This window comes from Phragmites australis, chromosome 6 (assembly GCF_958298935.1).
Source record: "Phragmites australis chromosome 6, lpPhrAust1.1, whole genome shotgun sequence".
NCBI lineage: Eukaryota > Viridiplantae > Streptophyta > Magnoliopsida > Poales > Poaceae > Phragmites > Phragmites australis.
The window spans coordinates 20,956,839-20,980,284 of record NC_084926.1 but is presented as its reverse complement, the minus strand read 5'-3'; the positions used below and the strand labels follow the sequence as shown (position 1 = coordinate 20,980,284).

The 23,446-nt window shown below is 40.0% G+C and overlaps 2 protein-coding genes across 4 annotated transcripts; one reads left to right on the top strand and one right to left on the bottom strand.

The window, feature by feature from the left end:
- Positions 1-2,806: 2,806 nt before the first annotated feature.
- On the bottom strand, positions 2,807-4,017 carry LOC133920534 (auxin-responsive protein SAUR50-like). Its single transcript, XM_062365148.1, has one exon. It carries the CDS (start codon positions 3,507-3,509, stop codon positions 3,072-3,074), a length of 438 nt encoding a protein of 145 aa, XP_062221132.1. The 5' UTR covers positions 3,510-4,017; the 3' UTR covers positions 2,807-3,071.
- An 11,416-nt stretch (positions 4,018-15,433) lies between these two features.
- Positions 15,434-22,130, top strand: LOC133922093 (RNA pseudouridine synthase 7). 3 transcript variants are annotated; one of them, XM_062367264.1, is made up of 12 exons: positions 15,436-15,637; positions 15,768-15,811; positions 16,336-16,413; positions 16,692-16,792; positions 17,321-17,408; positions 18,112-18,190; positions 18,811-18,890; positions 19,062-19,127; positions 19,974-20,030; positions 20,420-20,542; positions 21,211-21,440; positions 21,600-22,130. In XM_062367264.1, exons 1-12 carry the CDS (start codon positions 15,553-15,555, stop codon positions 21,727-21,729), a joined length of 1,161 nt encoding a protein of 386 aa, XP_062223248.1. In that variant the 5' UTR covers positions 15,436-15,552; the 3' UTR covers positions 21,730-22,130. The 3 variants fall into 3 exon arrangements, with proteins under 3 accessions (XP_062223249.1, XP_062223248.1, XP_062223247.1); XM_062367263.1 differs by having other exon boundaries at positions 18,808-18,890; XM_062367265.1 differs by lacking the exon at positions 21,600-22,130 and having other exon boundaries at positions 15,434-15,637; positions 18,808-18,890; positions 21,216-21,392.
- Positions 22,131-23,446: the final 1,316 nt, after the last annotated feature.

Sequence of the window (23,446 nt, the reverse complement as noted above, 5' to 3'; positions counted from 1 at the left end):
TTTCGCTAGTTTCGTGTACGCAAGGCCTGATGATGTGAACCTCAATACACGCGTCGCGTCCTACCATTCGGATGGCATAGTAGTTTTTTTTTTTGTGGTTATTTTGCACAGAATAAATGCAAGCGGCAGGTTGTGATGTAAGGGACATGGATTTATTCAAGTCGGCGTGCAGTCTGACCTCATGACCCGCAACTTGTCCCCCGGCCTTATATTCCAATTGCTTGGCTCGTTTCGTAAGCCCAGGCATTATTGTGCCATTTTGTAGGCTTTGTCAACCTTGTCCTCATTGGGCGGCGAGTGGCGAATGACAATGATCATATTTTCTGGCATTTTGAAACGGCAGAGAATGCATATGTCACGTTCAGTATTGTATTGTGTGTGTTGCAAATGACAATGATTTCTGCATGGATCTGTATGGTGATTACAGATGCAGAGCATCTGCAGCCTGCAAGTGGCAGGTCAGAAAATCTGTGCCCGTCTCAACTGCCATGGGTGGGCATCCATGCATGGATCAAGTTGCTTTTAGATTAGACTTCGTCGACAGTGACTTGCTCATGGGTCAGTTTGCACTGGTGTTGCTTGTGGAGTCTTCGCCTCTTCGGTTGCGCGCGAGAGTAGTCGACGAGGGTAGTTCAGACTCCGAAAGGTTCACCAAACAACTTTGTTTTCCCCTCGCGAAGCGTATAATCATTTATATTATCCTCAAAGGTACTACAACTAGGAAGTTACATATTCAAAACACGGAAAAACCACAGTAAATCCACCTAACGTGTAGGGCTGGGCCCCTATGATCCGTGCAGCCTCCGTATGGATATTAGCCAGGCATCTCTATTTTACACGGTCCATTTCAATTACGTTGACACCTCAAAGTAAACTTCTCAAGTCCATAAATTGGCCAATCTTAATTTCAAGTAGGGACTGGTGTGAATACAATTCATATACAATGCTAAATGTTTGTGCAACACAAGTCTGTTGTTGTCGAGTGTTTTTCTCTGACAATATATTCGTAAGAATATGGATTGTCTTTGTGATCCAGTAATCGAATAAGAGACGGGGCACACGCGATATATACAGGTTCGGGCTCTCAATTGAAGTAATACCCTACGTCCTGTGTGTTCAATGATGTATCTGTATTCACTCGAGTATAGGCAATGTGTCTAGATATATTACAAGGAGTAGATGTGATCTAAACTAGATTAATAATGAAGTCATCGAGTATCTTCTATGACTTTAGTGCTTGCATCGAGTTGCAGATGAGTTCTGTTCCTCCAGAAAGAAAGCATCCCTTCGGGGGTCTGGGTCCCCGCATTATATAAGTGTCTTGTACCGCCTTCTATCTCGTCGTAGCTGATAGAGACTCCTTCATCTTGCCCACCAAGAAAGATCAGATAAATCCAGCTGGGATACTAGTTGTTCTTGAGTTGGGTAACCAATCAAGACATTCCTAGTATGCACCTACTAGATCTCCGAGGGTATCAGGTCCCACAGATTCGGTTCCATAATATCCAGAGTTGTTAAGTATGCACACGGTATATCTTATCCGTATATGGTATACTTTTTATACGTATATACCCTATAGTTAGATATTCAGTAGTTGTAATATGCAGCGAGGCGAGTGGCGTTTAGAAGCACCGAGTTGTCTGCATGATTATCTTTTGTACTCCTACCCTGGTTGAATGAAAGCTCCTTGGTCTAAAAAAAGGATTGCTTCAATCTATCTTATTTTTCAGTTACCATCATATGCTCTTGGATCAAATCCAACAACCTCAAACTAGGGATAACAATTTATTCTGATTACCTATTTACCCACGAGTAAATACCCAAATAAAGTAGGATGTGTGTAGCATTTGGTATCCACAAATACATTTGTGGACGAAAAATACTACCCAACAGGTAGACGTATACGAGTATAGGTAAGACATACACATACCTGTAAATCCCGTATACCCATAAAGCTCCCTAACAAGTGAGCCCCAACCCTCCAAACCCTAATATCTTTTCCTCATCTCGTCCATTCCTTGGCCCAGCCACACACGCACACACATCATAGCCCACAGCCTCTGCCCCTGCAGCACCACACACTGCCCCTCCCCCCCCCCCACGCGCCTCCCACACTACGCATCATCGCCTCCCGCTAACGCCAACGCCCTGCACCTCTAGCTTCCCGACCGCCACTGGCACGCCACTAACGCCCATCGCCTCTAGCTCCAGATCCACCACCACCCTGCCGCCGACGCCCAGCACCTCACATGAGTGCAAATGGTCGGCAGTAAACGGGTATACCCGTGGGCAGCGGTTTGGTTCCCGTTCTTCGCCTGCGGGAGTTCGTGGCTATACGCGCAAGTGGGTAAAAATTGATAGGTACGGATATAGGTGAGCACTAACCATACCCGATTGATATTCCTACCTCAAACCATAAGTAATTGGATGTTGATCCAAGCGTCTAGAATGGGTGAATGAAGATAAGTTGGTTTCAAGCACTTGAAAAATAGCACATTGCATTTTTCTATTTGTTTTACGTGTAAATAAATCAAACAGGTTAACCTACTTCCTCCATTTCACAACATAGGTCCAAACTATCGATGCATACCGATCCAGCGAGCTAATCTAAGGAAAAGAGATAGTGTCATTATTAAACCCCATGTACACACTAATAAATGCCACAAAATCTAGCTTTAGCATGCATATATAGGAATTATATGTAAGACTGAATATACAGAGTTTATATACTTGGAAGATATATACTAGGATTCCATTATTCGTACTTAATTAACAGCAAACACGATGTACATCGTTGATCGACATGGAGAGAACATGCATGAGAGTATATAGGACATTGACCAATTAATAGATCGTGTACACACGGTGAAAAAGGAGAGTGATGCAGGTGAACAAATTAACTTCTGCATGCACTCAGAGTCGATCTACATACCAGAGAAATAAAAGAGATTTCAACGAGAGGTTTGATCGTTAAGGTGTTCGACTACAACCGACGATCAGATTCTTCAGACCGCCGCTGGGTACATGACGAAGACGAAGACGTACAGCGAGTTGCATCATTGCATGGAAGATCACGACCGGCCAGCGACGAGGAACCTCGCCGGGCTCATCATCTGGTACCCTTGCTGTTGCAGGTGGTGCCCCCTACTACCGGCGGCGAAGCGCCCGCACCCCGGCGACGCGGTAGGGTCTCCCTGCTCTATCTCCCACATGACCTCCATGAAGTCGTCGACGGCGCAGGGCAGCTCGAGCGGGCCGTCGCAGCCGGCGAAGCCGTACTCGGTCTCGGCCTCGTCCAGCAGCGCCCGGAAGAGCGAGTGGTTGGCGCACCGGGCGCGCACCGCGAACCGCTCCTTCTCCGGGCCCACCAGAACCGTGAAGTACCCCGCCGGCACGCCCCATGCCGCTTTCTCGGGAGCCGGCGGTCGCCTCAGGTTGTGCCCCAGCGATGTCCTGCACCTCTGGAGCGTCTTCGCCAGGATGTTCTTCTTCTCGCCTCCTTCCTTCATTGCTACGTACTAAAAGTACACAAGAAACTACAATACACTAGATCGACTAGCTGATGACTGTTTTGTTTGTGCAAGAAACAAGGGACGACGACAAAGCTGTGTACGTTCAAGCACTGCAACAAGCAAGGTAAGCTAGCCGCGGTCGTAGGCCTGGTGCAGGCGAGACATGTCCATGGTGGCCTTTTGCGCGAGGAGGCTGTGCTTCTTGGTGTTGCTGGTGTTGCTCATGGCTCTTGGACGACGGCAGGAGGCGTCAGAGGCATCGGCGACCGCACGCGGAGAAGATGCCGCTGATCGATTTGTCGATCGATCGATAGATCAATAGGGAGCTGAAACTTTGGAGTTGAAGGGATCAAAGCAGCAGAACGCGAGAGCTTGGGCAAGGAGGAGTAATATTGTTTCCGTACGTGGAGGTCAGGAGGAGGAAGGGTTCAGAGATCTAAGCTAGCTAGGCAAGTGTGCACATGCGTGTGTCGTCGAGACTCGAGAGCTCGTGGAGCCTCTTGAGACGTGGAGAGGCCGGGGTCGCTGGCAGGGCGAGCAAATATATATAAGCGGAGCAGGAGGGCAAGTGGCGAACCGAGGGATAGGCACGCAACCACCGCACGTACTACGCGCGCGAGCGAGAGGCGCGCGGAGGGTGTTAGTTTAACACAGAGGGGAGTGCGTAACTGCGTATGCGCGCGTCAAGGGGCAGTCGCCTTCCGGCGAGGCTTATGCGGCCGGGGCCGTACTGAGGTGGGGGCGTACGTCGTCCGCCGAGCGAAATGTGCAGGGGCAATAATGAGCCAACGGCGACGGCGACGTGCCATCCCACCTGTCCCCGGCGGTTCAGTTGATCGGTTCTGACTCTGGAGCTGGAGAGGTTTTTAAAAAGCTCGGTCGATGTAGAATACTAGATAGATGTGGCGGCGCTTCTTTCGTATACACTCGTGTGCACGCCTAGCTTCATCCACGGAATCTACTGGTGGATCCTTTATGATCGAGCTGCTTGTTAATTAGTTGCAAGTAAACGCACGGGACTCGAACGATCGTGATAGGGTTATTCTAGTGCCTGGTCAACTTTTTGTGTCGTCGTTTCGTTGCAACCTAGGGCTTGGATCGATATATAGGGTTTTACACGCTTCTTTTCTTCGAGAATGATAATGGATTATTCTGTTTAATTGTCCTGCTGATATATTTTAATGGATACACCACTGCAGATTAACATGGTCATCAAGCACTAGGTTCTGTGTGTGTATATATATACTTGCATTAAATGTCTAGTTGTGTATGCGTGTTTACATCTTCCGCAGAGCTGAAAAAAAGGACTCCCTATGCAGTGAAGAGTGTTAAAAAAGAATTAGTGGGTGGCAATATATATCTAGACCCAGACCTCTCGTTGGATGATAGGTGAGCTGGAACTTTTGATCTCGAGTCAAGTACGTAGTTTTGAGTTGAAAGTATGAAAACATTACACTAAAACATCTTATAAGTGTAAGTTCAAAATCATTATCAGTAGCGGATTTTTGATCGACACTAATTACTCGGTACTAATAGAATTTTTTTCTTCGCAACTAGAGGCACCTGACCAGAGGCTGCCCACCCGATCGCGCACATTATTCGCAAAGTCATGTGATATTCGCTCGCATGCGGCAACCAAGACTCAAAGCTTGTGCGCACCTATTACCCCTTAAACCATCTCAACTATTGTCCATTCGTGAGTATAGTAGCAAAATAAATACTTTTGATATCTTTTGACCGAATATTTGAATGGCTATTTGGATATATAATGATCTCAAATAAAAAAGTGATTAACTATAAAGTTGTAGATCTCGTCCAGAGCTACAATTTTCATATAAAGTTTTTCCTCATCCGACTTCGTGTGAAAAAGCTATGAAATTTTAATGTGAGCTGTCAGCGACCACTGCTGCAAATTTATTATAATTATTTGGGCATTTAAATGACCTCAAATTAAAAAAAAGTTTCAACTACAAAGTTGTAGATCTCATCAAAATCTATAATTTTCATATAAAGTTTTTACCCATCTGACTTTATGTTAAAAAAATATGAATTTTTTAAAATGAACTGTGACAATAGCAATCATCCGTGGCGGTTTGTAACTAGAAACGACATTGATACTGATTATCAGTGCTGATTCGTGGCTAGAACCGGTACATCAGTACCGATTCCAGTCAAGAACCAACACTGATAATGACTATCAGTACCGGTTCTTATCTCCTCAGCTGTTGTTCGCACGCGAGAGTTTAAGAACCAGTACTGATATATCTTCACTGTTGATTACTGTTGAACCGATATATATGATGTTATATAGTAGTGAAAGCACGTAGTTTAATATATATCCGAGTAGGACGTTTTCCAAATCAGATTAGAACATTGACTTTTGTTCATGAAAGTTGCATGCAGGCGGGTGTGCCTGTTCGGCTCGATTACAATTCATTCCATCGAATAGACTTAACATATATATCAATTATTAAATATCATTCCATCGATTACACGGCCTATAATTCATTTCAATTATTAACAATATTATGTTGTAGTCTCGAGAGCATGTTACAAGTGTCTATAACAAACATCTCTGAAAGTAGAAACTATGGTGCCCTCCTAGTAATGTGTGACTAAAGCATGCGCGCGAAGTGTCTGGTTTTGCTACCATTAGCTTTCAAACTTGACAGTTGGCAAATGAGTCCTATGAATGTCAAGTTGCCTTTTGATGCCTTATGTTTACGTGTAGACTTAACATATAGTTCAGTTTCAGTAACTTATTAAATGTTAATTATAACTCACTGATTAACAACTTGTTCTTCAAATATTTGACGCAAACCCGCTGCTGCCAGAAACCGGTTGTTGAAATACTTAAATACAAAACTATTAAGCGTAGCTTAGTCAGCTTATTTGAACCAGTATGATTGTTGCTAGGACTAAATCAGTCACATAAAAAAGGAAATTAAAGGTCTATGAAGCAGCAAGGAGCTAAGTGGTAAAGCTTGAAGCCGAACCGGCAGGGGTTTGTTTCCCGTCTAGCACACATACCCGTAAGGGTTTCAATAAAGGCCAGGTAAGGGGCCCGTTTCTAAAAATAAAAAAACAAAAAAAGGAAAAGGTCTGGTAGAATATTTAGTGCTTGTTTGAGAGATATAGATTCTGTATTTTTTGGAAAGAAAAAATACTGTAGAATTTAAAATAAGTTAAATGAATCAACTCAGTTGCCGTATGAATACGAGAAAACTCTCACACTCCAAACAAGTCCTAGATTCTTGGAACAAGTTTATTTTAAACCCCTCAATTCTGCTGCAAGTGAAAAAACACACGCAGCTTTGAACCTGTTTATTTTACACCCTCCAACCGTGAAAACCGGTGCAAATCACCTCTTCACCAAAACCACTCTGCTCTTAGGTGACATTGCGTCCGAGTAAGAATGGCCCTTCTTATGTAGCATACTAGTTAGCAGTGCATTACATAAATAGAATTATAGAAATTATGATGGCGAGATGTGATTATGTGTACCAGGATGTAAAATTTGGAGAAATTTGGGATCTTCGAAAATCTAGCTACGGCAATTGGGAATGAAAAAGTGTAGTAGAGAGAAGAGGAGGAAGACGGCAACATTTTTAGGCTGTCATGTGGGTCCCATATTTGTCTATTTTCTGTTTATCACAAACTTGTCTGTGTGAACACCATATACGCAAAACCTGGAATTCTTTTGCGCGAAGTGGGTAAGTGACCATTACTTATTAATATTTGGAGGATGGAAAACAAACGGCTTGCATGTTCAGGGTGAATTTTATACTGAAGCAACAATTTAGGATGTAAAGTGGACTTCTCCCGATTATTTTATGAGAATGAACTTTTAGGTTTCCAATTAAGCCCTAGCTGACTACGTACAAAAGAGACCTTACACAGCAAAGGATGTATGGATTCACTCAAGGGTTTACTGGTCCAATTGTAAAATAAAAGGCACAGGGTTAATTTGAAGCTTGGAATGGTTTTAGAAAGCTCCATCGATGCAGCTAGATCGATGGCGCTTCTTTTGCAGTCATGTGCACGCGTAGCTTTATCCACGAAATCTAACGGATCGTTATTATATCGAGCTGTTAGTTGCAAATAAACGCAGGGAATTTAAACCATCACGACAGGATTATTCTAGTGCCTAGTAAACTGTTTGTGTTGTTTCGCTGCAATTTGAAGCTTGGATACAGGGGTTTACACGCTTCTTTTCTTCTCGAATGAAAAATGGATTAGTCTGTCTGCTGATATATTTTAATAGATAAACTGTCGCAAATTAGCATGGCAAAGCGCTAGGTCAGAAATGTAGCGAAAATGATCCTATTAAGTTATAATTAGATATGTATCTAGCTCACCTTATCTAATGAACTCATTTTATAAAAGAATAATAAGCTAAAGCAAGAAGTGGAGGAGCTAAAAAAGACTTTAACAATATTAAAGGGCAAAAGACATGTCTAACTTTCTCAAGATAATTATGATAGAATGGTGAATAAGCTTATGGAGGGATCTATTGTGATATGCTTCAAGTGCTATTAAGAAGGTCACAAGTCAAGATAATTATGATAACATGGTGAATAAGCTTGTGGAAGGTCTATTGTGATATGCTTTAAGTGCCATTAAGAAAGTCACAAGTCGTTTCAATGCAAACAAGTTAAGAAGGAGATCAAGCAGAAGAAGATAAAGAACCTCTTCAATAAGATCTCCAATATCTATACCAAGTTCAACTACAAGAATAACCACTACAAGCTCAAGAAGAAAGATAATGACAAAGTGGTTGTACAGATTGTTAGAAAAAATGATAGTGTGTGGAACCAACCTATTTGGATACACAAGAAAGTCATCACGAACATAAAGGGCCCCAATTAATTTGAGTTCCAAAGAAAACTTGAAGTTCACACTGTTTGGGGATTTGGAGATATGACTCATAAGATGAAGTGAAAAAAAGAAACCAATATACAAGATGGGACGCATTGATAAATATCATGATCATTGTATACCCAAATCTCCATCTAAAAGAGGTACTAAATACAAAATTCTTTTAATTTGTATATTTGTCTTGTCTAAGATTATTTACTCTTAATTCAATTTTTTGCAATACATACCGTAGGTTTTTCATATGTAGGTTGCTTGTGTTTCTCTTTTTCTTATGAGCAATCTATATGGTTTATTAGTTGTAGGTTTCTTATGTGGCATTAGTTCTTCAATTGGTATCCTTTATGTGGCATGGACCAATCTATATGGTACCCTTGTTATTATCAATAACAAATACATATCTCTCATAAGTATTCAATATTTGTATGCACATATTTAGGGGGAGTATATCATATGGATTGTGATTTTAAAGCAAACATGTGTTTCAAGTAATATCTTTTATAGTCTCATGGAGTGATCAACAAATCTTCAGAGGTATGCAATGTTTAAAGCCTTCAATTGGTATCATTGTCAATTCATTTTTACATTTAAACTACATTTTATGCATGATATGACTTAAACCTCCTACCTTTACTTATTGTGTAGTTGGTGCATATATTGCTATATTCCTATAAATGGTATTCACAAGTGGGTCTCATTATATGCATGCATATATATAAAGGGAGTTTAGATTTTATCATGTAAATTTCATGAATTATGATTCTTGTTTGTCTTTTTCAATTGATATCAATGTCTCGTGTCCTTACAATTGGTTTATCTTTTCAATTAATATCAATTCCTTATAATTCTTCATAAGTGATATCATTAATATGGATCATATTTTATGAAGTTCTCTCCTAAATGCTATAATATGTTTTCTTAAGTTCAATATGTATTTGTAACATTTATGAGATTGTAGATAAAGAGAGAGAATTTTAAGACCAAATCAAGATGCAAGAGCTATCTCAGATAGATTGTTGATGAAGGGGGATGCATCTCGGGTTGACAAAGGTGAAGAAACTCTTGAACGGATCGATCAAGGGAGATAGTGACAATGGAGAAAAAGGAAGAACTATCTACATGGCAGCCATAATAAAAAGGGGATATAATATTGAGGAAAATTATAGCAAAAAGAGAGATATAATGGTAGTAAGAACATGGTTGTCCTTACAATTAATATCTTAATTTGTTCTTACAACGCATCAAATTAAAGAGATATGGTCTTGTGAACTTTTGAAATCATGTACTTTCTTAATTGGTATCATTTGGCTTTTGCTTTGGTTGTGATTTTATCAATCACAAAAAGGAAGAGATTGTACCAAAAATGACCCTATCAGGCTATAATTACGATTTTGGTGATTAATGATAATTTAGTCATTAGGACTAACATATTGATCAAGAATATATATTAGTATGTCTTATGGAATACATAAAGAAGCCACCGCAGCTGGGATAAAATTTGATTAAATTGGAGAAGTCACGGAGAAATTGTCTCACCTAATAGTCTGGTGCAGAGGAGTTTGTACTTACCGAAGTATTTTGTTCAGAGGCTGTTGAACTCGCCGGATGGTCCAGTGATAAAAACTGTGGCAACATCAGAGTATTCTGTCAGAGGAGTTTGGTGATTGTCCGATCACCAATGGCTTGGTATTAGAAGAGTTAGAGCACCAAAGCATTTAACAGAACATTGGATATTTTCAAGGGAGTTGGAAATCAACATATCGAAAGGTTTGGTGCTTTGAGTTGAACATACCGGAGTATTTTTTTAAGAGAAGAAGAGAAGTGGGTCGGTTGGCTCTAGACAACACACCGGATAGTCTAGTGATGGAGTGAAGGTTACACCGGAACATCTGGTGTTCAGAAGATTTGTTGAGTGAAGTTTCAACGGCTAGTTTGTGATGGTGTATATATTAGATGGTCTGGTGAGTACAAACTGTCTACATCGGATCATCCGATGTTCACAGTAAAGTTGAGTTGTTAGAGCAATGGCTAGTTGCTGGGTTTGAGGCTATAAATATCAATCCACTTGGTAATTTGAAGGTGCTGGAGTCTAAAGAGGCCCATATACATTTGAGAAAACATCAAAGCCATCAAAGTGTTAAAAGTGATCATCTAAGGTGATTAAGTAGAAGATTAGTGAGTGATTAGTGCTTATAGAGCTAGAGAGAAGTGTTGTTAGGTGCTGCAACCTAGAGAATGAATCAATGAGTAATCCAACCGTGTACCAAGAGGTACGCTGGCACCTTGGAGTCTTGGTAACTCACCAGTAACTTGTTGACCCTTCGACTTGGTGTGGAGCAATGGTAAGAAGATTGTATGAGGACACGGAGACCCTTATCTTTATGACTAAAGTTCCAAAGTGAAGATTGCGTACAAGTGACCGAAAAAGAGGTTAGTGGTGAGAACTCGCCTTGATGGCTTGGTGGCTCATCGTGCTTAAGGTCTTGTCTTGGTGATTTGATAGCTCAAAAGTTGTGATCGAAAGAGACTTAACGACCGGGAGCATATTCTTTATACAGCTTCAATGTGGACTAGGTGACTTGTGTGCCATCGATACCATGAGTTAATAATCCTTTGTGTCGAGTTTATCTCTATACCTTATTTACGTTTTCATATTTATATAATTGCAATTTATCTTGCTAGAGTATGTTATAATCTTCTTGAGTGGTAGAGTAGACACGCTAAATAAATATAAAACACATTTAGATAGAAAATTGAGATAGATTTATCTTGTAAATTTTTTAAAATTATTAATTTCTAAATATGCTAATTCACCTTAAATTAGGATGTCATCGTTTCTCGCAATAAGTATGTATGGTATATACTGACATTAAAATATGCAGTGGTGTATGCGTGTGTACTTCTACCTCCGAATTAAAAAAGGACTCCGTATGCAGTGCAAATCAAGAGTGAATTTTTTTTGTTAACTATCTACTTCTGGACCTCACGTTCCAAAGCTATCTACATGCTATCATTGATTCACAGTCTCGGTCTAAAAACAATTAGGACCTAAATTTATTTGCATATTATACATGCCTCAAAATACTTGCTCTAGTACAACTTGCGTTAAAAGCCTTGATCTCGAAATGTGCCTCCCCTCCTTCCTCCTTTGCGGACATTCTCCTAAGGCACTCTAGCTCCTCCATCCTCCCCTCTCTCGCAGTTACTAGTTTCAATCTCAAGTTGAAGTACCAAGTTTTCAGTTGAAAGTATTAAAATCTTGAGTTGATACTTTGATATCTCGAATTGAAAGTGAGGATACCAAGTAGGATATTTTTCGAATCAGGTTTGAATTTTGACTCTCTCCTTTTAATAAGCTGTTGTTCTGCTCAATTACGATAATACGACAGAGACCGGTGGCGAATATCATTTCAATGGAGTGCACGGCCTATAATGCATCGCAATTATTAAGAAGACTATATGTGTTGTAACCTTTAGGGGTACTTGGGAGGAAGAAGAAGATGAACTCCTAGCAGTTCATCGTGCGTCTGTCACTATACTTGACAGTTGACACATGAGTCATGTGTAAGCCAAGTTGCCAATAATAGCTTAGTTTACATGTAGAATAACATATAGCTCAGTTTCACCAACTTATTGAATGTTAATTGTAAGTCGTTGATTAACAGCTTGTTCTTCTAATGCTCAATGCAAAACCCACTGCGGCTAGAAACCGGCTGCTGGAGTACTTAAATAGACAAAAATATTAAACCTAGATCGGTCAGCTTATTTGAACGAGTATGGTTGTGGCTAGGACTAAATCGGTCACATCAAACAGGAAAAAGGTCCGGCAGAATATTCAATGCTTGTTTCAGAGGTATAAATTTTGTCAAAATTTAAAGGAAAGAAGTTAATGAAATAACTCAATTCCAGTAGGAATATGAGAAAACTCTTAACACACCAAACAAGGCTTGGATAATTTGACACTACTACAGAAAACCTATCATGAGATGAAAGTTTTAAATTTCCAGTTAAACCATAGCTGATCACAAAAGAGCGGTTTTTGACACATTAAGGAAGTATGAATTCATTCAGCTCGCCCACAATATCAAGGGTTTACTGGTCACGTTGGTAAATAAAAAAAAGCACCATTTCTTGCAAGCTTGAAACTTTGTTACAGATACACGTAGAAAATTAATTACACACTTCGCTAGAAGCAGAAGAGTTCAGTTTTGCACATTGAATTTTTTAAAAAGAAAACAAAATGTAGATTTACTCTGAATTCCAGCTGTAATATGATTTTAAAATCTAGTTGAACTTCAATATTTTATAAAAAAATTTCAAGGAAAGTATATATATTCATATGGTTCTCTAGCATTTAACACATCTAAATATCCGTAAAAACATATTGTTTGTTTTTATTCCAGATGTCGCAAAAAGACGCATAAATTTGACTTAAGGGAGTACTCCAAACACATGAACTTCGTGCCTATTAATCAAATTAACGTCGCATATACAAAATATTATGAATTATAGTTGTAACTGTGATTCGATTAAATCAAGGTCTTAATAAATGTTCCAGGAGAGTGAAGAGACTGCTGCTTTAAGATTTGTGTTGAGCAATCGGTTGACCATTGTTGGACCTTCTCCGTGAAGAAGGCCCCGCAAGTAAAACGAAGCGTCTCTGTCGTGATCGATTTTGCAGTTCAGTCCCTCGAACTCCTTTGAAGCTCACGGTGCCGCCGCCCTCACCGCCAACGAGGCCATTGACTTCTCTGCAATAAAAGGTGACCAGTAAGCCTTAACTACGTCTCTCGCACCTTCCATTCTCTTTCGCTCTCTCACCTAGGGTTCCAGATGCTTCTCCAGCGCTGTTGGGTGTCTCGCCAGAGTCCATCGTCGGCACCCCGGAGGTCACCTGGGAGCGGTTGGCGCTCTGGTGCCTAAAGAAGCTTATCGTGCCGTCGGGGAAGTATTTAGTGCCTATACAATCATTTTAACTTATGATTTCCATTTTACTTAGTTGTCCACGTCATTTTGGAAACATTATGAAGGAACATTAGATGGTTGTTGGTAGCATTTTGGTTTCTCTTTCAGCTACAACTGTGCCGGTATAGTGTTGGTCATCGGTAGAATCATTGTGAGAGCAAGGAATGTGCTAAAACTTGGAGGTTGTGTTTGGGGGAATGAGTGAAGGGGTACATGGAATTTCTGTTCCGACGTTCAAAAATCTGGACATAATATCCTATAGCAAGCTAATCTTGCTAGACAATGTATGAATGGGTTTAAAAAACAACAAATTGGGATTAATTATTTTCAGATAAAATGATTCAAAGATTCCCTTTAATGCATAATTTAATCTATAATTTTATTGATGACTCGAGAGTGATCTTTGTTTGGAGTATATAATACATATCCTTTACGTATTCATTAGTAGAGTCATTTACATATACATTATTAGAGTCTTTTCTGTGCACTCTCTCATGTACTCTATATATTTTTCCTTTGAAGCTATTATTGAATACAAGTGCTATTTTATAATCTGGTATCATAGCTTGGTTAGGGTTAGGGTTTTCTCTTCCCGTGCATTACACTTGCGCATGTAACCACCAATCAGCTGACGGATCATCTTTAGTCTGGAGTTGCTCCATGGGATCTTCATCAAGACTGTTGTGCTTCGTTTCACATGGTGTCATGGCTCTTCCAACCACTGTAGATCCTACCGCCGCAATCGTCTTCAAGCTATTGTCGCCTAGGCTTAGGGATGAAAACGAACGGGAACGGTCGGAAAACCCCCCTAACTGTTTTCATTTTCACATATTCTCTCGAAAACGGAATCGAAAACGGGAAAGCCGGAAACGGGTACGAACTCGGGAATGTCGGGATATAAAAACGAACCAATCCGAACATAAATATGCGGGTATCAGTCAGGAACCGATAATTTAAAATGAGAACACCAATCCATAGAATAATGATTTTAAGCATCGGCGCGACACATAATTAATTCACACCAACAAAAGTAATTTATATCATACACAGATGAACCACGTAATGACATAAGTATCAACTAAAAAACAACTATCATGTCGTAACTCGAGTACTCGACATAACATACAATCACACAAAGACTAGGATTGAAGGTGGTGCAAGAGCTTGAACAACATCGGTAGGTCAGCAGCCGACTGAGACTGGATCACTGGGATCTGGTTGAACTTTGGGATAGAGGTTATGTTTGGACTGGCCGGCCGGGCTTGGCATATGGGCTATATTGTGATTTGTGAAGTTTGATCTCAAGTAGAAAAATGGAAATTCTAGATTAAAAACGGGAAATCCGAAAACGGTCGGAAAAACCCCATAACCGTTTTCATTTTCACATTTTCTCTCGAAAACGGAATCGAAAACGGACGAGAAAATATAGAAAACGAATCGGAACGGAACGGGATTTATCCCGTCCGTTTTCATCCCTACCTAGGCTCATCCTTTCGTCGCCCTCATCATATATATATGATTTTCCCATTTTGAAAAGAGTATTATAATCATATAGCACTATATCCCAAACCCAATCCCAATCCATACCAAACAAAGAAATAGAAAATAGTAAATTTAAAAAACCTACAATTATTTTAACATATATTACAGAAAACTATAATTTCTATTGTTAATTTTAAAAGCCTACAATTATTTTAACACATGTTGCAAAAAACTATAACTTTTCACCATAGACCCACCTGTAATCCTTTAATAACAACAGGTGGGTTCATGATTAATCCTCCTATTACATGCTATAGAGAATGATAAATGGATTTGTAGTGAGGAAGTTGTAGTTTTTGCAACATGTGTTAAAATAATTATAAGTTTTTGAAATGATTTTTTTTTAATTTTCTACACTATATATTAAAATAATGATAAATTTTTGAAATTTATACTCAATGGGAAAAGAATCTCATAACCCTAAGCTACCCAGCGTGCACAACCCATCTCGTATCCGTTTCCCATTCCCATCTGCTATCCAAACGCCACCACAAAGTTGGGTTGGGTTTGTTGTATCCAGTGGCCCAACTTCCTGTGACCGATGTCAGACTCAGGCCTACCAGCCTTAGCAGCTCGCGGCTTCACGCTCGGGTGCTGACAGCCGAAGCGGAGCGTTTCCCTGGCTTCCCCACGGAGCTGAGCCGCCGATTCGCCTGAGATGGCGGCGCCTCCGGGGGGAGCGGGTATCGTGTGGCAGACGCCGGCCAACCAGCCGGAGCCGCACGATTACGTCTTCCGCAACGGCAAGTAGCCGCGGCCTCCTTTTCTCTCCTCTTCTTTCTTCCATGGCACCGCACCGCGCGGGAGTTTACAACACCAAAAACCCTAACCCATGACTGAGCTGACGGTTGGTGGGTGGGTTTCCCTCTGCAGGTCGGCGCTACGTGAGGCCTTACTACTTCGAGTTCATCTCCCATGTAACCGAGCAGCCTCTTCCTCTACCTTCGTTCTCTTTCTTAATTATTGTATTAGTTTATTGGGCTTCTGATTCCAGCCCAGATTATCCTGCTTATGTGAGGATTTCTATCGGCGGTTTTGAACCGCTGATGTTTAATTCATATGGTGTTGTAGTTGTGGATTATGCTCTCCAACCGAAATAATGGAACTACCGAACTAGATAAGCACTCATAGTGTTACGCACATCCAATTTCTCAGATTAAGCATAACCATTACGTTTTTCTTAACCTTTGCTGTTCCATCAATTATGACCGCAAACTCTATGCTTGACTCCTTTGGGACCAAGTTCTCTTTTTTTATACCCTTCTGTGCCAAAAACTTCAAGCTTCAATCAGTGTTGGCGCTTGTTTTTGTTCTTAGGAATGCCGGTTTAATTTGATTTGCTTTCTTTCCAACGATGGGGAAAAGACCAGAGATGTTTACTGCCTCTGTGGATCCAAGTAATCTTGTCGAATTTCTGGTTCATTCTTCATTTGGATTGCAGGTGAAGAACAGATGGGCTGGGAAGACCATTGTTGACCTCTTCACTGATGAGTTCAAGGGACGCTCTCGAGAATACTATGTGTGATGCCTTTATTTCTTTTGAATTTTATGTATCATACCATTTCTTTTCATTATAATGATGCTATCATTATCCGCCATCCAGTCCTAATAGGAGATATACGTCCATAGAGGCCTGCTACTGAATGGCAGGAATTCTTGAATTCCACCATCTTAAATTCCGCAACATCCTTTCATGAATTAACCCTTGTACTTCAAATTTGGAGAAGCTTGCTTGTATTCTTATTACTCTGGCAACATTTGCATTGTTGCATCTGAAATGAAAGATGAAATTGCTAGGTTCGTGCAGTGAAGTGTGGGAGACTTCAGGTGGATGGGCAAATGGTTCACGCGGACTATATCGTGAAATCATCACAAAAGATAAGCCACTTCTTGCACAGGTAAGTCATTTTGAAATTAATGCCCCCATTCAGCAAATGTCTGATAAGCGATAACTTAGCTTCAGGAATTCAGCATAGATAGCTGTGTACAAACAAATGGTCCAAAAAATCTTGTGCATCTTAAATAGTTACTGCACATAAATTATCCTCTTATGTGTTTGTACCATAAAGATTAAAGAGGCCAAATAAATTGACAAGCAACTAGGGGTGTTCTGGACTTCTGGTTAATGATTCAATTTGCTCTTTTTACTGGAATTATATAAGGTAAACTAAAATCTAAATAAAGTGTCAGCTGTACATTGTGAAACTCTAAGGACAACCAATATTGATACCTTGTCTTTAAGTTAATGAAGACAGTTAGTTTGCATCGTACCTTTATGTACTTCTCTAGTCAATCTAATGTTTTTCGTTGCATGCCAAAAAAAAAAAACCCAAACTATCTTTTTCCTGATTTAACAAAATAATTTACGTGTATTTCTCATTCACAAGTTTGAATTGGCATCTTCCTCAAGGTGATTTCTCTTCCAGGCATGAACCACCTGTCTTGGCTGGTGATATCTCAATACTTCAGAATGAAGTTGATGTCCTAACTATTTGCAAACCAGCTTCGGTTCCAGTAAGTTAATATTTCTTATGTCCATGAAAGTTGTTATACTACGTTCTGTATGATAAAAGTATGGATCCAGTCTTATTGTTATAGCATAATTCTTCTATGTTTTTTTAGTCTAAACAAAATCATGCCTGTATTATTATTATCAATTAAGCTTATTTGTTAAAAACATTCTCTGAACTAAAGTACATTAGGTTTTGTAGCTGACACAAACTATGTACGCTAGTAAATAGTCAATAAAGTACTCTTAAAGTTGTATCTGATACAGATGTTTCAGGCTATGTACTGAGATTTTCAGGTATTTTATATGATTGGATGATGCAATCCTGTTGCTATCAACTAATCATGAAAACGGTTCTCCGAGATGAAAGTAAATTAAGTTAGTTAGCTTTGAATTTATGAATTTGTGTTGAAATGAGAGATGTGGTTTGAGAAAAAAGTTACTTGAGACAATTTGGTTGATAAGCTTGTTGGCTTTTAAAGATGAAAATTAAAATTTAGAATTAAGTAACTATGAGAAAACAAGAATACCAAATAGGCTCCCAAATTTGACCAAAAGAGGACTCAAACTTTGGTGGCTTGTACACAGACACCTCCAACCAACTGAACTAGGCTCAATACCTATAAAAATACCAAATAGCTAATTAGTGTATGTTTCGTTGAAGTAATTTAATGATATTTAAAAAAGCAAGTGGTTCCCATCTTGTAGGTTCATCCATGTGGCCAATATCGCAAGAATACTGTAGTTGGGATTCTGCAGGCTGAGCATGGGTTAACACCCCTATTTCGTATCCTTTTCTTTAGTTATTTGTTTATTTATCTTGTCTTTATGATTTCTACCTTTGTTCAGAGTAGACATTATAATTCCTTTTTTTTACGCAAAACTGTGGGGGGAGTTCCCCACAGTGCCTTTTTCATTTATAGAAAAAGGGGGGTTATACAAGGGGTTAGATATGTACAAAAAGAAGAAACAACAGAAAGAAAGGAAGGGCTAGGAACAGCATACTAAGAGATGTGACCAAGCCATTGATAGATGCTATGCTTCAGGTCTCCTGGCACCCGATGGAGGTGAAGAACTTGCTCTTTGAACCTCAAGATCCAAAGTTGAAGAGTTGGTCTCTGGCCTTCAAAATTTTTCCATTGCGTAATTTCCAAATTTCCCATGCCGTGTTAATGAAAATCTCCATGAAGAATGGATGCTGGAAGCTTGTCGTCGCAATGATCACCTTGTTATGCGGATCCAACGATATCAGCCACTGCATATGTAGTTTGTGCCAACATGTACGGCTAAAAGGGCAATCAAAGAATAGATGGTCCATTGTCTCCTCAACATTATTGGCACATAACATGCAGTAGCAGCTCGATTGCTCTTAGAATTCCTTGACTACTATTATTCTTTTTGCAGCAGTGCATCGGTTAGATCGTTTGGTTTCAGGTCTCCTTATATTTGCAAAAAATGCCAACAGAGCCGAATGTTTCAGGCAACAGGTGATATTAGACACCATGATGGCATTCACCTTTTTATCATCTTGTTCATCATGTGCATCTGCACTCTTGCATGTGGCCATATCCATTATATCTGTCTGCACTCAATAATTTGCTTAGTGACATATTTTATCGTCTTTACACATGTTTATTATCTGAATACTGTTACCGCAGATTGAAGCTGGTCTGCTGCAAAAAGAATATGTGGCCAAAGTTGTTGGAGTATTTCCTGATGGTGAGGTATGCCATTTATGTAGAGCCCACATTTCTCTGGATCCAAGGTCAAATAGCTGTTTCTGCTGGGAAATAAATCAAATAGGAAATCAGTAACACGTCATATCTTAATTACTTCAACGTTGTCTACTTTAAAAGTGTTTCCTTGCATTGTTATCCTTAGACTTACATAATCTCCCAATAAAAGCTTTTTGAAATTTCGAGGTATGGTTGAATTGAGTGGCTATTTTTCTGTATTAAACACTGAAACGTCCAGCCAAAATATAAATAATTATTCAAATTGGAGCTTTAGCTTCACAGCAGAGCCGCTAGATCATATATTATTGGCCTGCACTAGAGCGTTTAAATTATTTGTGAATGCAAGCATCTACAATTACACGTAGAGGAACATCCTACTCTTTAACATAGATTTGTCATTTAGAAACTGCCTAAGTTTTAGAATATAGTGTTCCCCGGGCATGCACATACAACTAGAACTATTGATGGTTCGGACTCGAACACACTGTTTTGAAAGGCAGCCACTTAGCCTGGCTACATGCTAGGCGCCACCTGTGGATTAATTTATCTCTATAGGCCGGTACAGATTAGTTTTGCAGATGTTCTTCAATGGTTTAAATTTATCAGATACCTTGTCCACCTAATCAGCAATTACGCTAGGCTACGCCATTGTACCATTGAGTCTTCCATTGGGAATTTTGTAAGTACCCTGCTTTTAGAATCAAATAGTCTACCAGACAGGGAATGGATCACTGGAAATTTCTTGCCAGTGTTCTGAGCATTTCAAATTTATTTTTTTCTCATACATAAACACTAATGTGCCATGAATATCTATCTGAACGAGTTTCTTTTCAGCAAACTGTTGACGCTAATGTAAACTTCAATGCACGGGAAGGAAGGAGCACTGTGGAGGTCCGTAAGCAACTAATAAACTTGTGTGTGTTTTCCAGTGCAAATATACGTTGGAACTATTGCTGAATCTGTCTGTGTGTGTATGTGTAGGCTGGTACAGATTATTTTTGTAGATATTCTTCAATGGTTTTAATTTCTCAGATAAGTTGTACAAGAAATATCATTATTTAATGTTAACTCCATTGAAACCCGGAATGTCCCATATCAAGATTCAGGACATCTTTATCTGATATAAAATAAGCAAAAGAAAGCATATTTGATCCCTATAAAGAAATATCATTCTTGTTTTCCTAATAGTAGTTCGAACAATATATTTACTTGTGCGAACCACATGGTAGCAAATAATACTGGTTTGAAGCACAGATCTGAGTACAGTTTCTGAAATGCAGATTAATGATGGTGCTGGTAAAAGCCCAACTGGAAAGCAAGCACTCACCAGGTTCCAAAGGATTTGCACTGATGGAACTCACAGTATTGTCTTGTGCAAACCTGTGACTGGTCGAACTCACCAGGTATCTAATTCTATTTTTCCTCCAATTTGTGCATGCCGATCGTTCAGGGAGTTTTACCTTTCCATGTTTAGTCCCTTACGATATCAATTAGTCTATTGGAGGTTGCATACTTTCGAATTTCGGAACATTGCATCGTGTACTGTTCATACATTGGGGCACCAAAGTTGCATTTCAAGAAAGGAAATTCCCAAGTTTGGATTGTTAAATTATGTGAAACATTTTTATTCATGGCCCCAGATCCAACAATCATACATGAACTATTATTTTTTTTCAGTTGTAAAGGCATTATAGGGATTGCCTATTCAGTATTCATTGTAAACATATTTACCTTTCCAGTAAAACATGCGAAATGCAGAATTTTCGTGTACGATCTAAAACATAAGAGTTTGTGCTTGCTAGCAATTGTTGTAGGTACTGAAACCATCAAGTGCCTCTTGTTTCGATTCATATCTCAGTTTTTGTTTTAGCAAGCTTCATGTCCAATATATTGCTTTAAAAATAATTTAATTGCCATGTATTGGTTTGAAAGGGATGATGGTCATGGTATTAATTTAACTTTTTATTATTTTCCTATGGTATTGTATGTTGGTTCTGCTTTTAGAGGTAATTCTGTATATTGTTGATATATTTTGTTTTGTCTGCCTAATGTCTTCACGTAATAAATTTAGATTAGGGTGCATCTAAAACACACTGGTTATCCAATAGCTAATGATGAGCTCTACCTATCGGGGAATTTTTGTCCACGTTCCACAAAGGGGACAAGTGCTGCTAGTGCAGCAACTGTTCCATCGGATCCAGACAGTTGTGCTGCTGACCATGTCAGCGAAGATGCAGAAGCAGATGAGGAATTCGATATTGATCCAATGTGCACAAACTGTCCAAATCTTGCTCCCATAGGGTGAGTGCTTACTGTTGCCGAACAAGTTTAGAGTTAGCACTAGATATTAAGGAAAGGGTTTGAATAGAGAATCAATGTTTTCAAGAACTTTTGCTTATTGTAGTCTTGTAGCCTGCGAATTCTTGAGGCCTTCTTAGTAATATTTTGTTCATATGGCAGTTATGATGGAGATGAGGAGGGACTATGGTTGCATTGTGTGCGATACACTGGTCCTGATTGGAGCTATGAATGCCCTTATCCTGACTGGGCGTTCCTCGATAGTGTGTCAACCAAGAAGATGAAGTCATGATGTAGCAATTTATTTCATGGTGAACACAGTAAGCACACCAAACTGAATAACCAAAATTTTGGGGTGTCCAATGATCAGGGTTCCCAGGACAGTAAAAACCAGCTGAAAGCCAATCAAACAAGCCAAGTCTGGTTTTTGTTACCCGCGTCGGGTCCAGCACAATTCATGGCTCACCTCTTAATCCACTCTTTGAAATTCAACATACATTAGCCCAGCCTATGATTGCTTCCATGTCCATGGCTTTCCTGTGTTATGATGTATGGATGTGACGTTGCAAGTAGTCCATATGGCATATGGTAGCAAGGATCCCTAGGTAGTTTAGCCACATTGGCTTCATACCTCCATTTCTGTTTGAGCATCATGTACCTTAGCATCTTTCTGAAGGCCACTGGGAGTCATGTGGTTGGATGTGGTACTTCCACAAGATTTAGCACTTCATGGTAAGCGCCCGGCATGGTCTATGGTATTCCACTATAGTTATGTATTTACTATTATCACGTGATACTAAATCTGGAATTAGTGATGATTAATCCGGCATGGCAACCAAAAAAAAAAAAAAAAAATCAATCCAAATGGATGCTGATGGGCAAATAGTACTAATAAGTCCTGAGATAAGTCCCCAATTCGTTTGGGGAGGCTGTGCACCGGCATTTCCACTGCTACCCTTCCCTGCCGCATTTCTTGCGGTCTTCTGCATCAAAAGCTCGAAACTGTATCATTATCTGAGGTGATCTAGCAGAAGACGTTGGAAGTTCTGATCAAGCTGCAGGACGAATCTGCTGCTGCCGAAACAGATGAGCCTACAGGATATGTTCTAAAGAGCGAAGAGCACTTTTTTCCCTCTTGTTTTTTGTCGCATGTATGCTTATTGTTGGACCAGAATAGTTGCATTCTATTGTGCTCTACGGTCAGGCTCATTGCCCAGGTTAGGTCTGAACAACAACATATGTGATGCAGACAATCGTATACAGTATGTGGCAACGTCCTTGACTGAACCTCAGCAACTAAGCCTAGGGTAATTTTTTTTTTTGGTAACTCAAAACCTACTCAACCCAACTAGAAATGCAATTTCACATAATTGCTACTTTATTTTTTTTCTTGGTTTTAGAGGGCAAACAAATGAGTGGTCGACTGTCGGTGGATGAACACCGCAAGCGGGAATCCTGAGGGACCCCTTTGAGATTTGACCCGGGGTTGATCCTGGATCTACCTCGTACGTGGATTAAATACGAATGTGTGAGATCTAGGCGGATCGGATGATCGTCGGCTAGTGAGAGTAAATGCACAAGGGATTTTAGACAAGTTCGAGCCGCACGGAATATCCTACTCCTATGTGTATGATATGCTATTAATGCTCTTGGAATGCCTTTCTTTGGATCTCTGTGTTACAAGGTTTTTTTGTCTAAGTCTTGAGCTTCGGTCTCGCTTTTTGCTTGTTGAACCTCTGCTCAGCTTGACTTCACTTCTATTTAGCCCGACTTTCTACGAAGTGCTCCCCCCTTTTATCCTATCGTGGGAGGCTCGGCGTGTCCAGAACGGGGGTATAAGTTCCCATAAGCCATAAATGGAAAGCAACCGTCATGGGGTTACAGTTTGATGTTACAGGGGTTGAAAATGCGCCTTCGACCGGTCCCGTCGCCCATTACGCCCAACTTTAGCAGGTGCAGGGGGGCCCACCGGGCAGCCGTCGAACAGCCCTGCATGCCTGTTCGGTCAG

What these genes read in the sequence shown, in the direction of transcription:
- LOC133920534 (XM_062365148.1), bottom strand. Translation starts at nt 3,509, where the DNA reads ATGAAGGAAGGAGGCGAGAAGAAGAACATCCTGGCGAAGACGCTCCAG.
- LOC133922093 (XM_062367263.1), top strand. Translation starts at nt 15,553, where the DNA reads ATGGCGGCGCCTCCGGGGGGAGCGGGTATCGTGTGGCAGACGCCGGCC. An exon ending in GACGCTCTCGAGAATACTAT is followed by an intron (nt 16,414 to 16,691) that starts GTGTGATGCCTT and finishes TGAAATTGCTAG; the next exon opens with GTTCGTGCAGTGAAGTGTGG. An exon ending in CCGAATGTTTCAGGCAACAG is followed by an intron (nt 18,891 to 19,061) that starts GTGATATTAGAC and finishes CTGTTACCGCAG; the next exon opens with ATTGAAGCTGGTCTGCTGCA.